At 49.5% G+C, this 16,621-nt stretch overlaps 1 protein-coding gene across 2 annotated transcripts in view; it reads left to right on the top strand.

The window, feature by feature from the left end:
- The window catches only part of SFXN5 (sideroflexin 5), a 90,827-nt gene that overhangs the window by 74,047 nt on the left and 159 nt on the right, over positions 1-16,621 (top strand). For both annotated transcript variants that reach the window (XM_062618895.1, XM_062618896.1), the window contains one exon: positions 16,480-16,621. This exon is cut by the window's right edge and continues 159 nt beyond it. In XM_062618895.1, the coding sequence (XP_062474879.1) occupies positions 16,480-16,557 (78 nt within the window). In that variant the 3' untranslated portion in view covers positions 16,558-16,621. The remainder of the gene's footprint in view (positions 1-16,479) is intronic.

The raw sequence follows: 16,621 nt of genomic DNA, 5'->3' as shown, positions 1-16,621 counted from the left end.
CTTGGTTGCTCATCACTGGTCCATGAATTTAGCTAAGTTCATAGACTAGAGGGGAGTTTTGAATTAGATCTAAGGCAGAAGCTCTTCCCCATGAGGGTGCTGAGGCGCTGGCACAGGATGCCCAGAGAAGCTGTGGCTGCCCCATCCCTGGCAGTGTTCAAGGCCAGGTTGGACACAGGGGCTTGGAGCAAGCTGCTCTAGTGGAAGGGGTCCCTGCCCGTGGCAGGGGTTGGAGCTGGAGGAGCTTTAAGGTCCCTTCCAACCCAAACCACTCTGTGATTCTATGACTCTATGACCTGGAGAGTTGGAACATTGATCTCTCTATGCACATACATGTGTATCTCTGCATGCATGTGTGTATTTGCTTTCTCTCATAAACACAGTATGTGAAGCAGCTATGAACATGACACGTCTGAGATGATGCTGTTATAAGGAGCGCTACCCAGGGAGTAAATTATTAACAACAAGATGTAATAGGCGTGTTCTGTTCCAAAAATATGAGTATGGTCTGAGCAGCAGCCCTTTCAGGAATTGTAAATGAGCCAAATTCTGCCCTTAATCACACATTCACAGTCCTTTTTCTTTAGTCAGAGAGCAAACACAGAGAGCTGATGTGTTATTAAGCACTTGTTTTAGCATGGGAGCTTGACTGGCCGCCTTTGATCCACTCTTCTAAAGGGGCTTAAACTTACAATTAGTTTTCAAGCAGAACTGAAGCCCTGTGTGTTAGATAAACGCAGCCACCTTATCACATCAGCTGTAGCTGCTTCACACTTATACTTGGTTTAAAGTAATGCAAGAGAAACTGGAACTTGGCTCTGGTTCTGTGTAGAAACACCAATTACAGGTAAATGAAAATTGTGGAGCTGGACAACCTTCATGTACTGGGAAGGTGAATGCATCCAGAGCTTCTCTTGGGTTGGTATTTGGTGTAGCTAAGACCTCGATGTTGTATGGATGCAATCTGTACATTCTCTTCATCAAGGAGTGATGTAGGACAAAGAGTAATGGGTTCAAACTTAAACAGGGGAGATTTAGGTTCAGTCTTAGGCAGAAGCTCTTCCCTGGGAGGGTGCTGAGGCGCTGGCACAGGGTGCCCAGAGAAGCTGGGGCTGCCCCATCCCTGGCAGTGTTCAAGGCCAGGTTGGACCCAGGGGCTTGGAGCAAGCTGCTCTAGTGGAAGGGGCCCCTGCCTGTGGCAGGGGTTGGAGCTGGAGGAGCTTCAAGGTCCCTTCCAACACAAACTGGTCTGGAATTCCATGAATCCATTTGGATAACTGCAACAGTGCAACAGAATTACAGCTTCTTGCTAGATGTTATGGTTTTGAAGATCACCTTATGGGAATAAAACCCTAGTGTCAGCCAGAAAGAGATAGGTCCTTGCAACTAAACACGCTTAAGATGCTGAGAAATACACTTTTAAGCCCAATATAGTGTTAACTCCAGTACCTAAATGCATCAATATGCATTAAGTCATTCACTGCTGTTAAGTTTAGGAGAAACATCTAGTTAATGCATTTAGCCCACAACCTCCAACTGCCTCCCATGCCCCCCGGGGAATCTCTTTTCTAACCGCCTATCCTACAGCATCCCCACTGACAACTCCTACTCAGCTATGCACTGCCAATAGAAACAGCTGTGACAGTTCCAAACTGAAAATGGGACTTGTGCAAATGAAATTCAGTGTAGCTGCAGAAGAAAGAACCATGGGGTTGCTCCACTCCTTTTTCCACCCTTTGGTCTCTGCTCATCCACATCATTCATCTTCTCAGCATCCAAAAGGATGCTCTTGGACTTCCAGGGTGCCACAAAGCCACTGGAACTTGCCTCATCCCATGCCCAATGTGCTGGTTGGGCTGATAAAGAAGGATAAACCCAGGTGAGAAATGGAGCTGAAGCAAGAGCTGATGGCAGAGAAACCCTTCCACTTGCTGTAATCCACATGCCCTCCCTATGGGTTAAGTTTAAAGGGCTTTGGTTGCTGGTTAGGACAACCCAAGCCATCTTCCGGAATGAGGCTGGTTGCAGCTGAAAGCCTTTTCTTCCAAATAATCTTCCTTTTGGATCTCCAGGACAAGGGGAATAAACAGCCTAAAATCCAAGGCTGAGCTATTGTTTTCCAATCTGTTTTAGCCTTCATCTTGTTGGCAGGCTGCTTTAGAAAAGCAAAAGGTTAATGAGCCAATGTGCAGTGGGATTATTGCAGTAAAGATGACAGTGAACCAGTAATTACTAATTAGATGCAGTTTAACAGGAGGAACAAGTGAAATCTCCTCTTCACCAACTGTCAATAATTAGCAGATTTGGTGAGGTTGAAATGTGTCCACAGTTAAAAGGCTGATTTTTTAATGAAATGGCACTTGACAAAAGAGCTGTATGGAGGTCACAGCCATAGCCCTCGAGACGCTTCCCTATACCATACTTAGGAGGGAAATCAGATGCAAGACAGCAGGGGGTCCCCATGAAACCATTTCTCCCTTGGGATTGCATTGCACAAGGAAAGGGGGAGGGGAGCAGGAGGGATTCTCTGCAGTAATTTTGTCCAACTTGGATGAGAAGCAAAGGAAAGGATTCGCCAGCTGCCATGAGGAAAAATGTTTGGGAAGTGAGAAGTTGGGTGGTATTTCTTTGCTTCTGAGCAAGGGTTTCTTGAGCTGAGCCCGTTGGTCAAAGCCTACCCTTGGGATGGAGGTTGGTCCTGGAAGGAGTGGCACAAGGTCCTTAAGGACTGCAGGTGGTATGTGTCTCCCAAAGACGACAGTAGATTCAAGCTGTGCCCTGGAGGTTTGGTTTCACACTGACACGCAGGCAATGCTCCGTCGTTGACTAGCGAAGCATTTAGAGGTTCATCTGAGGTTCCTCTCCTATGTACTGCTCTAGTTTCTCTGCTAGCAAAGTAACTGATTGTAACTTGACATAAGCAAGAGTATCTTCATTTTCCACATCAACTTCAAAGGGAGAGGTGATGGGTGTGAGGTTCTTTAGGCCTGGTTGGATGGGGCTTGGAGCAACCTGGTCCAGTGGAAGGTGTCCCTGCCCATGGCAGGGGGTTGGAACTGGATGAGCTTTAAGGTCCTTTCCAACCCAAACTACTCTGTGATTCTATGGTTCTTTAATGCCCATGAAACTTTTTACTTGAGCAGAAACCCCTGGGATTTACATGGTACTGAGTGGTTGGATGCTGCTGTGGTTCAGGTAGGGCTGGAGAGAAGACCTGGGGTATTTGGAAATGTGTTGAGCCCTGTTCTGGCCTTCAGATGAAGGATGGTGCTTAGCAAGGTTTGTATCTGGTGTTCTTTGGTAAGGATGGACTCATTCCTGTCAGAGGCTGGAGGACAAATGAGTGGCTCCTTCCGGAGTATAATCCTGCACCTGGAAGAGTAAAGTGATGGGAGAAGAGGTGATATTTGGGGAACAGAATGATAGTGCCATGACTACACACAGGCTGGATGTGGTTGTACAAAACTCGAATGGAAGTTGCTAATCCATGGTTTATAAGGAATAATAACCTAAGGAAATCATAAACCACATCTATACTTCTAAACCCAACAGGGTGTGAGTACGAGCTGGGTCACTGGCCCATGGTGTTCATGCTGGTTGATTGTCTGCATCCTCTCTGGATCAGTTTTGGCTTCCCAGCTAATGCTGGTGGGACCCAGGGACTGCTTCCAATGAATAAAGCCTCCCTCTCTGGGGGAAGAGTTCGGCCATATGGATGCAGGTTGTGCCATACTGGTTGTGCCATACCAGTTGTCCCTAAGCCCAAGACTGGATTCTGGCTCATGTTGTTACACACAGCAACAGCTCTGCCTCTACTCAGGGAGTTGTGGTGTGATATTTTTGGTCTGGGACCTCTCTATGTGAACTTGATTTATGATTTAGAGGTCTAATCTGAGCTGAGTTTTGACATCAGAGGCCCAATGTAATCTTGCATTACAGGAGAGTCAATGCATGGTAAATGCCCCATCCGTGGCAGTGTTCAAAGCCAAACTGGACAGAGTCTTGGGCAACGTGGTCTCGTATGAGGTGTTCCTGCCCATGGCAGGGGGCTGGAAGTGGATGATCTCAAGGTCCTTTCCAACCCATCCCAATATTAGCCTTTATCATCCTGCACCGTGACAGGACCATGCCTCTACTGAGCAGTGGAGAGGCAAAGATCTCTTTAGCCTTTGCTTCAAGTGTCTGAGACTGTTGGACGCAAAATGAAGGGTGAAGAGTACATCTGTCCTACATGGAGCCCACTCTTGCTGACATCCTGGGCCTGGACCTGAGGCCTGGAGACTGAAGTGTGTGTCACCAGCTCTTTTTGTGACAAATCCTTCCCTGCTCCAAATCAAACCACAGCCTTGGCCACGAATCTTCATGAAGCCACCAGAGCAGCTCAGAGCACAGTGGGACCAGTGCCTAGCGCTCAATTCTGCTGTCTCAGTAGCTCAAGCAGAGAGATGGGACCTTTCCCATGCAGCGCAGCAGGAGTCCTCACCTGTACATCTCAAGATGGTGACCATGCAATGTGCTGAACGGGGCAAGTTGGCCTGAGCCTGCTTGCTAAGGGATAAGCCATGAACTTGAACCTGACTCTGGGCTAAACAGCCCGTTTTGGGACAGGTTTCCATCTCCCATGCCTTCAGACAGGAGTGCTTTCACCATTTGCTTCCCTGGTGTCCCCCTTCCTTCCCTGCTCTCACCAGCGCTCTCTGAGAGCATGGAGCAGAAGAGAAGATGAAGTGTTCGGGCTTAGCCCTCCCTTTGCAGGTTTTCCTTTACCTGCCCCAGCTGCCAGGGCAGGGTTTGCAGATCCTTGTTTTCCAAGGAGCCAGGTTCTTCTGGCTGGAGCAGCCTGCTCTAGTGGAAGGTGTCCCTGCTCATGGCAGGGGGCTGGGGCTGGATGAGCTTTCAGGTCCCTTCCAACCCAAACCAGTCTATCTTGCTATGATTTTGGGATGTTTCCCATGTTTTTTACCCATGTATGTCCCAGAATTGACTTGCTCCACAGTGGGTTGGGGCATCTCAGTCACTTCTTCTGTGAACAAACATCCTTCTTTCCAAGAGGAAGAGGAAGGATCAGGTCTTCAGGAGCATCAGCTCCACCATCCCTCTTCACAAGCCCCCAGGCAACATTGGAGGGGGTGTAGGTTTACAACTGCTCAGCCTGTTTGCACCTCACGGTGTAATTATTAGGCTCAATGACATCTCGTCTGGGGCAGGTCACGAGTGAGCAGTGCTCTGATTGATTTGGAGCCCGGCTCTTTGTTCTCACCTTCCCTGTCCCAGAGGCTTTGATTTGTGACCCAGCTGCTGTTTGAAGTCAGCTCCTGAGAGTGGCCCTTTGTTTCCCAACCGGCGCTCACCAGAGAGCCAAAGGTGCTGAAAACCTCACAGGCTCTGGCCCTAAAATCCTAACCTGGCCCAGCAGAGCTTGTTCTTGCTGGCACCAAACTGTTATTTGTGGTCATTCGTGGGGGGGGTGGGAGAAAGGAACCCTTTGTGCTGCCCAGGGGCTTCAGCGCGGCGTCAGACAGGATCTGGTTTCATGTTTATATCTCTGTCCCTGGGATACAGGTTCAAGTATGTAAACTATCCATCCTGCAAGCACAGGCTCCTGCAGGTGTGTGGGTGCTGGTGGGCATAGAAAAACATTCCTGACACCATCTCTTTTGAGGAGGCTTCACCTTCCTGATGGCTATAAGCCATTAGGAGTCAAAAGAAAGAGCTGACATCCGACAACTCCGGATAAACAGCTAAACATTAACCCTTAAAGTGGCCCGAAAAACACACTTAAAAGGCACTTTGTGGAAAGAAGCCATTTTTTTTCCAGGCCTGTTAATTGCTGTCTTTCTTCAGGACACCTTTCAGCAGCACCTACTGTAAACAGAGCCGCTCATCCCAAAGCACTTCACCCAAGGATTCCTTCCCTGCTCCAGGAGATGGACATCCCCGTCTCCTCCTGCCCTGTGCAGTCCTCCTGTGGGCCCTTGGTTTTGCTGGTTTATACTTTATTCGATTCAGGACCTTTCCTCTCTTTCTGCCAGCCCACCCTAAAGACTCAGTGCTCTTTCTACCCCGAAAACTCAGTCCTCTTGGTCACCAACAGCCTCTTTATTTGGTGCACTTGGGTTCATCCCCAGATCTTCCATGGCTGTTGCCCGTCTTTGCCTATCTCTTGCTGCACAGGCTTGGATAGGTCCTTTCCTGTGTGTTTGGAGAGGGTTCTTTAAGCTCAGCTGAAGCAGTGGTACCTCAGACTGCTCCAAGTGAGACATACAGGATACAAGCAAAGGAAGGTGGCCGGTTGTCCAGACTTGCCTGCCATAAGGATGCTTGCTTACTGCAGAGAATGCCTTATTAATCCCATTTCCCAAGCACAAGTATATATATAATCGTCTGCAATTGCTTTTTAAATCATTTAGATCCAGCAGCCTGTTTCTAGTGAGGCTGTTGGTCCTTCACAGAAGGAAATGTGGTGGAGGGTGGGATACTGAGGAGCTTCCTTAGCTTCTTTAAAGCAAGAGGGACACCCCTAAATCCCACAATACCAATGCAAAACCGTCATCCTCTTCCTTCTTAAGAGCAGGATGTTTGAGGTTCTCACCAAACAGCAACAAATGCTCTCTTCCTCGACAGAACTGCTTGAGGGTTTCTTACCAGAATGGATCTAATGGCTCATTTTCATCAAGAGGGAAACTTGCCACATTCATGATGTTCACGCTCAAGAGTAGCAGAGACAACTTCAAGTCTCTGTAAATGCTTTGCATCCCAATGAGGAGCAGTGACCCCAACTAAACTGTGCAAGTTTGGGGTTCTCAGTCATATTTTAAGTAGGCTGATGACTCCCACCCATCCATTGGCTTGAATGTTCCCCAAAGAATGTCTACACTATGTCCTGTGAGGCTTCTTTCAGTGTGCACTCACAGCCCAGAAACCAACCGTATCCTGGGCTGCATCCAAAGGAGCGTGACCAGCAGGGCGAAGGAGGTGATCCTGCCCCTCTGCTCTGCTCTGGTGAGACCTCACCTGGAGCATTGTGTGCAGTTCTGGGGTCCTCAACATAAAAAGGACATGGAACTGTTGGAACAAGTGCAGAGGAGGCCACGAGGATGATCAGGGGCTGGAGCACCTCCTGTATGAAGACAGGCTGAGAAAGTTGGGGCTGTTCAGCCTGGAGAAGAGAAGGCTGTGTGGAGACCTCAGAGCTTCCAGTATCTGCAGGGGTTTACAGGGATGCTGGAACTGGAAGGTTAGAGCTGGTATCTCACTGATGGACTGGTTTGGGACAGTGAATGGATATGGGGGGCAGAGTACAGGAGCGGAACGTGGCTGTTGTGCTGCTCTGCTGCAAGACAGGCAGGGACACGCTGAGCAGCTGGAGCTACCTTGCAGCCTTGTTGTTATATATTGTTATCCCACCTCCTGACACTGTCATCAGTTACTTCCAGAGCACTGGAAACAAATGTGCTGCTGGGCAAGGGGAGCTCATTGCCATGGGGCAGTTGTGCTCAGCTCCAGCCTGGTTGAACACTAGTGTATAATGCTAGATGAGCTCTTAGGCAGAAGCTCTTCCCTGTGAGGGTGCTGAGGCGCTGGCACAGGGTGCCCAGAGAAGCTGTGGCTGCCCCATCCCTGGCAGTGTTCAAGGCCAGGTTGGACACAGGGGCTTGGAGCAAGCTGCTCCAGTGGAAGGGGTCCCTGCCCGTGGCAGGGGTTGGAGCTGGAGGAGCTTTAAGGTCCCTTCCAACACAAACCATTCTATGATTCTATGATCAGGTCCAACTGTTAATTTAGCACTGCCAAGTCTGCCAGTGAAGTGGTGGACATGACTCTCCCATAACTAACCCATAAATCCTACAAACTCTTCTGCTCTGCTTCAGGGCAGAGCCAGTTGTTCCCATTTAAGGTGAGGGCAGTAACATCTTGAGCTTTGTAGCTATCTGTCTCAGAAGCACTTGCACATCTCCATCCAAACATCTGTTGAGCATGAGGAATATTCCTACGCGTCTCTATACAGAAGCCTGATGGCACCCAAGGTGCTGCTGACACTTTGCCTGTCGTGCTTTGCTAACAGCAGTGACGTGTTCAGGGGACGGTGCAGAGGTGTCAGCAGATGTGATAGAGTGAGAATAGCTTGTGGCACTAACAGTGTCACTGACATACTTTATATCTTACAGATGTCATAGCAGGGTACGTGTGGTGCCACCATCAGACCCTTTCCAGCCTGGTCTGAGAAGAACCTCTTGTTTTCTGCCCAGGCAGCTGAAGGTGGGTGCTGGTGGTCGGAGCATCCATGGCATGCAGACTCCAGGCTGTGTAGATGTGCTGTGTGTGGATGCACAACCTTCACGGTCCTCTTCTTGCAGCGTGCACAGGCTCTGCTCACCAGCTTCTTCAGCCCAGCCCCGGCTGGAAAAGCCCATCTGCTCTGCTCCTTGCAGTGTGATGCTGGGGGGAATCCCAGGCTCTTAGGGAATGGCAGTCCCTGGTGCAGTTGCATACCTTGGTGTGCCAGACAAAAGGAGGTGATCAAAGCAGGATGGTGAGAAGGCCACCAGCAGGTGCACAGCTCTTTGATCCCTGCATTCCGGGGGGATCCATCCCTCCCTTCTTGAGCTGACCCCAAAGTTGGCACTTCTTTGGGAAGTTGGATGTGTGAAAACCATCAGTGGGCTTCCACCAAGCCATGGGGCTCTTGCATCCCAGGTAGGGCCAGATTCGGACATGGTGCCACCAGTGATGGGTGGAGGGACACCCGACTGCTGGGCTGTGAGTGGCTTCTTAGGCTCTGGGTATGTTTTGCTAACACCTTACTCAGCATCGGAGGTGGAAATGGAGTTGAATAACTCATTTCCATGCTCTTGAGAAAACATTTTGACTAGATATGATGTTTTTTCTTATGGAAACAGAGCATTCATTTAAAAGAGGGGGTCTGTAAGACTTGAGGGAAACAAAAAATGAGGAGAAGTGGACAGGTCAACTCTAAAGCTCGATTTTTATTTAGTTTGAAGGAAAACCTAATAAAATTGAGGTTGATCTCAAAGTCATTTCCCCCCAGCTTTGTCATTTGGCCAGCAAACTGAGTATCAGTTCTTTATGAAGTTATTTGTTACCATGTACGTTAGTCATGAGAGCATCTCTCAACCAGTGTGTCCAGTTTTGGGGTGCATAGTTTTTTTAACTACATAGAAAAACTGGGAAGTGGTCAGAGAAGAGCTTTAACACCAATAGCTCAAACAGTAACCTACCTCGTAGAGAAGAAGCAGGAGTTCTGTCTGTATTGGAACAGGCTTCCCAGGGAAGTGATGGAATCCCTGGGAGTGTTCACACACCGTGTAGACGAGGCCCTCAGTGCCATGGGTTAGTGGTGGCCTTGGCAGTGCTGGGGAACGGTTGGACTCTATGATCTTAAAGGTCTTTTCCAACCTGGTTGATTCTGTGATTCTATGAACTGTAACAAAGGAGATTTAAGAATCTTTGAAGCCTTTCATGGGATGAAACTTTCTGGCAGGAGCGAGCTCCTGATGCAGCAGATCGATAAGTGCAAAGCTGTAAGTCTGAACTTAGACTGATGTGAGCCATGGAGGTGGCTGATGCCCTTTGAAGCAGGATACTGAGAGGTTTTGTGGCTCCACTCTTGCTTGGACTCTTTAACCAGAGGCTGGGTATGTTGTGAAGAACGTCTCCTGTGATTTGGTTTGGGTGAGATGGGGCATTTCCTGTATTCTCTCACCTTCAGTTGGCCATAGGTCTGTAGCATTTCCACAAGACAGTCCTTAGCCAGCACCATTTCCTCATCTCGTTCCTTAGTGAGTGGATCCATGGAGAGCACTTGAAATTCTGATGTCTGGGAAAAGCTTTGGAAAGGGTTTATCTGAAGGGAGGAGGAAAAAGCCCTTGATGTCTTTAGCTCATTCAGTTTATATTTCCCAGTTTTGGAAAACCTTATGAAACGAAGCACAGGTTCAGTCTGTGATTTTGGCCCCATCAACATGGGTTTAGCTACTGTCAATTGAAAGAAGAAAGGAAGGTCTGAGATATCTGAAAGAACATTTAGGCAGTCTTACCATGGGACCAAGATCATTGAAAACCCAATCAAGGTGGGGTTTGACCCCAAGAAAGTATCTTAAAACAGATTTAATGAGGTTCCTCTTCTTGGTAGAGTTGGATTGGGTGGCCACAGGTTGAAGGCAAAAGGAAGCCTCCATAGGACTGTATAGAGCTGCTTTCATGCCATGGTTGCATCAAGTTACAGGCAGAGGTGCCTGGTGACCATGGCATGGTTGATGAGCAGTAGCTCATCTATCCAAGGAAAACCATGGTCTTTCTTCACTGAGGACACCGAGGACAGAGCAGAACCTGTTCATGGTGCTGGATGTGCCCATCTCCATCTATGTGTGCACAGTGGTCACCACCATGGAAGCAACAGCTGCTGGTCCTTCATGTCTTCTCTAACCAGGGATGTCCCAGTTGACTGGAAGTTGGTAAATGTGACAAGAAGGGCTGGAAGGAGGATGCAGGGAAGTACAGGCCTGTCAGCCAGACTTTGGGAAGGTTGTGGAGATCATCTTGAGTGCATGCAGCATGTATGCAGGACACAAAGGTGGTCAAGCTCAGTCAGCATGGGTTTATCAAAGGCAAGTCCTGCTTAACTAACCCAATGTCCTTCTGGGATGAGGTGACCCATTTAGTGGCTGAGGGAAGGGCTGTGCATGTTGTCCACCTGGGCTTCTGTAAAGCCTTTGACACTGTTTCCCATAGCACTCTGTGGGACAAACTGGTTGCTCATGGCTTGGATGGGTATACTCTTCACTGAGTAGAAAACTAGATGGCTGAGCCCAAAGAGTGATGGTGAATGGACCAGTTGGTGGCCTGTCCCAGCTGGTGCTCCTGGGGCTTAGTACTGGGGCCAGTTCTGTTTAATATCCTTATGATTGACCTGGATGAAGGGATTGAGAGCACCCTCAGTGAGTGTGCAGATGACACCAAGATGGGCAGGAGTATTGATCTGCTTTGAGGATAGGAAGGCTCTGCAGAGGGATCTGGACAGGCTGGATTGATGGGCCAAGGCCAGTGGTGTGAGGTTCAACAAGTCAAAGTGCTGGGTCCTGCACTGGGTCTACAACAACCCCCTGCAACATTCCAGGTTTGGGGAAGAGTGGCTGGAAACTGCTCATGGAAAAGGAGCTGGGGGTGCTGATTGATGGAGCTGAACGTGAGCAGCTCGTGCCCAGGCAGCCAGGAAGCCCCCAGCATCCTGGCCTGGATCAGCACCAGTGCGGCAGCAGGGCCAGGGCAGGGATTGTGCCCCTGTACTGGGCACTGGTGAGGCTGCACCTCGAATCCTGTGCTCAGCTCTGGGCCCCTCACTACAGGAGAGACCTTGAGGTGCTGGAGCAGGGCCAGAGAAGGGCACTGGAGCTGGTGCAGGGCCTGGAGCCCAAGTGTGATGGGGAAGGGCTGAGGGACCTGGGGGGTTCAGTGTGGAGAAGAGAAGGCTCAGGGGGGACCTGATGGCTCCCTACAAGTGCCTGACAGGAGGATGGAGCCAGGAGGGGCTGGGCTCTGCTCCCAAGGAACAAGGGATGGGACAAGAGGAAACGGCCTCAAGCTGCCCCAGGGCAGGTTTAGATGGAGCTGAGGAACAGTTCCTGCCCCAGAGGGTGCTCAGGCATTGGAACAGGCTGCCCAGGGCAGGGCTGCAGGCACCGTCCATAGGGATGTTTAAAAGACATGGCACTTAGAGATGTGGTTTAGTGTTGGATTTGTCACTTCTGGGTTAACGGTTGCACTTGATCATCTTGAAGGTCTTTTCCAACCTAAACGATTCCATGATTCTACGGTGCTGTTTATTAACCACAGTCCTTGTTACACCTCACTGAGCTTCACCAGTGCTCCATTAGCTTGGCACTGCCCTCAGCCATTGCCCTGCTCTCGAATGGCCCAGGAGAAGATGCCAGAGGGCTGCTGGAAGGGCCGGGAGAGCTGAACCGGGGCCACCATCACATCCCCCTTGCTGGCACCGCCGAGGCAGCAGCAGAAGATGCGGTGACCAGCCTGGTCCTCCCTTCCCCCACCTCCCAGTACAGCATCCGTCAGTCCTCATGACCCTCCCCCTCCCAAAATTGGCTGCTTTCTCCCTTCTTCTCCCCCCCTCTCCCTTTTTTTGGCTGAGTGATGAGCTGTATGCCAAATCCATCTGCTCCTGTCTCCCCTAGCTGCCTTCCATATCGTTGCAGGATCCCTGGCAGCGTGCCTAGACCTATCTCTCTCCCTGCACTCTTCGGAGCACATTCCTTTCTACACCTTTTCCCGAGCTGGGATAGAAATGAGTATCAACCCCAAACAAAAAGCATCTGCTTTCTGCCTGCTTCTGCTTCACCGGACGCGCCTGTACGCTACACCCGTGTCAGCAGCGAATGCAAAACACACACACAGAGCCCCCCACCTCGTCACCCCGCATCCAACACGGGCTGACGGAACTTTGGGAGCCGGGAGCCTGCCTCACACCCTCTCCCTCTCCATCTCCGCAGCACCAGCTGTGACCACCGCACCATTTGTTCCTCCAGCCCACGCCAGCACTCGGAGCCAGTTCTTTATCACCCCAATTAGCCTTGTCTGTGCTGATGAGAGGAGAGAGGCTTCCACTGCAAGGCAGGGATGGGGGGAAGAGAGCTGGTGCGCGGTGGGCACGGCGAGAGGCGAGTCCCTTTGCGGTGGCTTTGTTCCCCAGGAGGGATAGATTTCCCCGGGTCAGGATTGCCACGCAGGAGCCAGCGCTGTTGCCCTGCCTGCATCACCTGGGGGATGCTGGTTTATAAACAGTTGCTTCAGTAAGGTCAGGGGACACCGTTTCTTGCTTCAGGCACTTGGCTGGGTGCTGGAGGGAAGAGGAGCATCCTCAGCCTGTGTCGGCTCTCAGGTGTTGTGACGGGCTGGAGGAGTTTGGAGTTGCACCTCGGCCTTGTCCCCAGTGAGGATCTCCCTGCATCTGTAGCAAAGCTTCTGGTAGCCTCACAGAGGGATGAAGTAATTCCCCTACTCCCTCTGCCTCATTCTATCCTGACATCCATACCTGCAGTTATGTCAGGATACAGAGTGGTCATTACTGCTTGAAAGCCTGGGGTTCTTCCCCAAACAAGCCTCCAGCAGCACTCTCTTGGAGCAATACTTTTACACCTTGGTGTCCTCAGTGCTGTTGTGAGCTTGTGTCCCTCCTGGACTTCTCTGGATTCCTTGCTGAAGGCCCTTTTCCAGTAGGCACTTCAGTGCTGTCATTCCAGAGCAAGGAGTGAGATCATCCTTTGCCCCAGTGCAGGTAGATCTACCTTACCAGGAGGAAGAGGATGGACACAATTCAAACCCAGTCCCATGGTGGGCAGTCAGTTTGAAAGGACAAAGTCATCCCATGTGGGATTCTACCCCAACAGGGTAGAACCTGTTCCTCAGAGCACCCTCCACGGAAAGCATTCCCCGTTAGAGGGGTTCCAGCATGGCCATGACCAGGAAGGACCCTCCTGTGTTGTCTTCTTTGAAGCTGAGATGCAAGAAACTGGACAAGAAACTCCAGATGTGTTTCACAGGGCCTCCAGATGTGCTTCACAGTGCCATGTCCAGTGGGCAAGTAGGTCCAGGATATTGGAGGGCCAGAATAGCAGCCTCCACCAAAGCAGGTGGAATTACCCCTTCCAACAAAAAGCCCTGAGGGATTCAAAGGCTGAAGTGGTGCCCAGTAAGGTTGTGTCTTAAAGTTGTCTTAATATCTGGAGCCCAGCACCCTAATGCTTCTCCTTGCTCTTCTGCACTTAATTTCCCAATGGGAAGAGTAAGTTACTTGTACCTCCGTCCTTGGTGCAATTGCACCCCTTGGAGCTCCTGTAGCTGAGGCTCTAGAGCAGGTTTTAATGTCTGTTTTATTCAAGTTAACCAGAAAGACATCTCCAGAGGTTGCTCCAGTGAAACCGGTCACATCCCAGCAAATAATGCTTCACATCATCCCAGGCTGCAGAAAGGGGCTTAGGTGAGTTCAGGGATATGCAGCTCCAGACCAATGTCTATGACCAATGGTATCTTCTTTCAAGATCTTCAGAGGAGTCCCTGACCCTGTGTCCATCTTGCATTAGGCATTCATTCCCTTGACCTTCTGCTCAGACACCAGAATCTGTCTCTGAACTCTCACACCTCAATCCTGTCCCTGCTAAAGCCATCCCGTCCAACAGCCTTGTGTGCAGCCTTGCTATGAATGAAGAGCGCTGCCATGCAGGGAAAGGAGGCTGTTTTCCTCCTGGACCCATGGGAGGAAGCTGGAAGGACTTACCAGCAGTTATCTCATCTGTCTCCTTCCATCAAGACAAGCTCAATTCTGCTTAAACTATTCTTGATGGGTTTCATCTAATCTGTGCTGAAAACTTCCCACCACAGAGACACCACACCTTCCCCAAGCATTTGGTTGCAATACTTTGCTCCTTCCCACTAGGATACTCTTCCTGCTGTTCAGCTTGGATCCTACTCGATGCTTTTTGAATGGTGTCCCAAGAGACCGTGAACGAAACAGTTCTCCTTTCTTCCGTGCTGTATCCTCTTGCACGCACAAATACCACCACATCTCCCTTGGACTCCTCTCTTCTAGACTCAGCACATCCAAGTCCTCACTGTTACCCCGTGGATCTTGCTTTTGGACCACGAATGTGGGGTTCACCAGGGCAGATGTGACTTTCCTCCTTTGCCTTTGCAGCAACCACCTCTCCAGCCCCTGGTGGAGAGGGATGGGCTGTGGTGGCTCTCCATTAGCTCCCTATGGAGGCTTCCCCATAGTAGCTTGGGATTTGCCCTCTCCAAGCTGCCCCACGTCCCCAAGCCCTACCAGCACCACCATAGATGCTCAGGGTCAATAACCCAATTCCAGGTCATTTTAAAGCACTTCCCACCTCGATATTCTCATGCCAATGGCGAAATCACCCCAGCCCCAACACCTCGGAGCTTTTCTTCCCATCCCTGGGAGAAAAAGAAGAAAACAATAGGAAGAAAAGCTGCGTCAGAGCCAGGCAGATCCGACTTAATCCTCCCTCAAAATGGATCCTGTCGGTGAGAAGAGCCTCTCCTGCACCTTCGCTGGGTGCTCTCCCCGGCACAATGCTTCACTTTGTGTTTCAGCACAGAAAGAAATGGTGAAGTTGCTAATAATGGCACGAAAAGAAAATATGCTACATCTGTTATGGATAGCAGTACAAAATTAGCTGATCACACCTCTGACACCCAAGATGTCTTCACTTAAAATACTCGTTGGCTTACTTTACATAATTTGCTGATTATATTTAAAAGAAATACAATTTTGCAATTACTGTTCTTTCTGGTGTGCTATCTATGCATCATTTTCTTTTTATGTTTATATATTTCTCCTTCATTAGTGCAGTCTGAAGGGTGATTAGATCCCTTCAAACATTTTACAGAGGTTAAACGTTGATTAAGATTTAATTATTACTGTAAATAGCTTGGAATGACATATGGTGCAAAAACCTGACATATGTGCATTTGAATAAATGAAGTGCTATTTCCCATGATGCTCCAGTAGCTGTTTAACAGCTTTGCTGAAGGGTTATGTTGCACCTCATGTTAAGATTGCTTTGATGTTATATTTTGTTGGGTTTTTGCAGCTGAAAGCTAAGAACAGTTTTTCCAGTTTTTAAAAACATTGAATATTTTAAATACCTAAATTGTTTTGCACAAATTTTTGCTAATTTGTCTAACTAGGTTAAACATTTTCAAAAGCATCTCGATTTTAACGTGGGTTCCTAGCATTGTGTCAGCGACAGCAGCAAGTCAACCTATAGGATTCCTCAAAGGCTGGTCTTGCAAGGTGCCCTGTCCCGCTTGGGAGCGGGATCTTTGCTTGCTGTGGGAAATGGGAGCATCCCGGATCGCTCGTGGGGATGCAGAGGTTTGGAGGGATTCAGAGCTTCTTGTGAAGCCAGCGAAAGGGAAAATACAGGAAAAGGCTGGAGATCTTATGGAGACAGAGGAAGAGGTGGGTGGATTTTAGCACTGATCCCTCTGTGTTGGAGGAAGTAGAGCCCTGGTCCAGGAGCTGGATGAGGGAGCGCTGTCCCCTTGTGCCACCACGCAGCCCTTGGCTGGTCCCTATGGATGCAAACAGCTTTGGGGACTGGGTTCCTTCTAGCACCATGCTGCGGGAAAGGAAGAGATATCTCCTGGAAAATGATGGGTGGGATATGTTTGATTTGCAGAGACACTCTATAATTCATGGAATATTATAGGAAGGCAGCGAGCGGGCATCATTTCATGTAATATAAGTCACTCCAAACAGGGTTGTGTTGAGACTTGAGCAGAGTAAAGCACATTAAAATGACACGGAAAAGGCATGATCGACATGGTATTATTTGCATATCATACCTCTCCACATGAATTTACTGATCCATTGAGCTCCTGCTGCAGCACAGCGATTCTGATCTTGTCTCCTCTTTGGTTTCACAGATCGAGACATCTCATCTGGAGCCAGAAATCGCAATGGCCACCACCAGTAAGACTGTAGTCTACAATAAAGGACTGTAAGTGGAAGCAGACCATCTCAGCCCAGAAGATATGGGGAGGGAAAGGGGGAAACTTGCGATCCCAA

This window comes from Pezoporus occidentalis, unplaced genomic scaffold (genome assembly GCF_034315485.1).
Source record: "Pezoporus occidentalis ecotype Australia unplaced genomic scaffold, CSIRO_AGI_Poc_V1 ctg205, whole genome shotgun sequence".
Lineage (NCBI taxonomy): Eukaryota > Metazoa > Chordata > Aves > Psittaciformes > Psittacidae > Pezoporus > Pezoporus occidentalis.
Note: the sequence above shows the minus strand (reverse complement) of the source record. Positions and strands in the feature narration are given on the sequence as shown.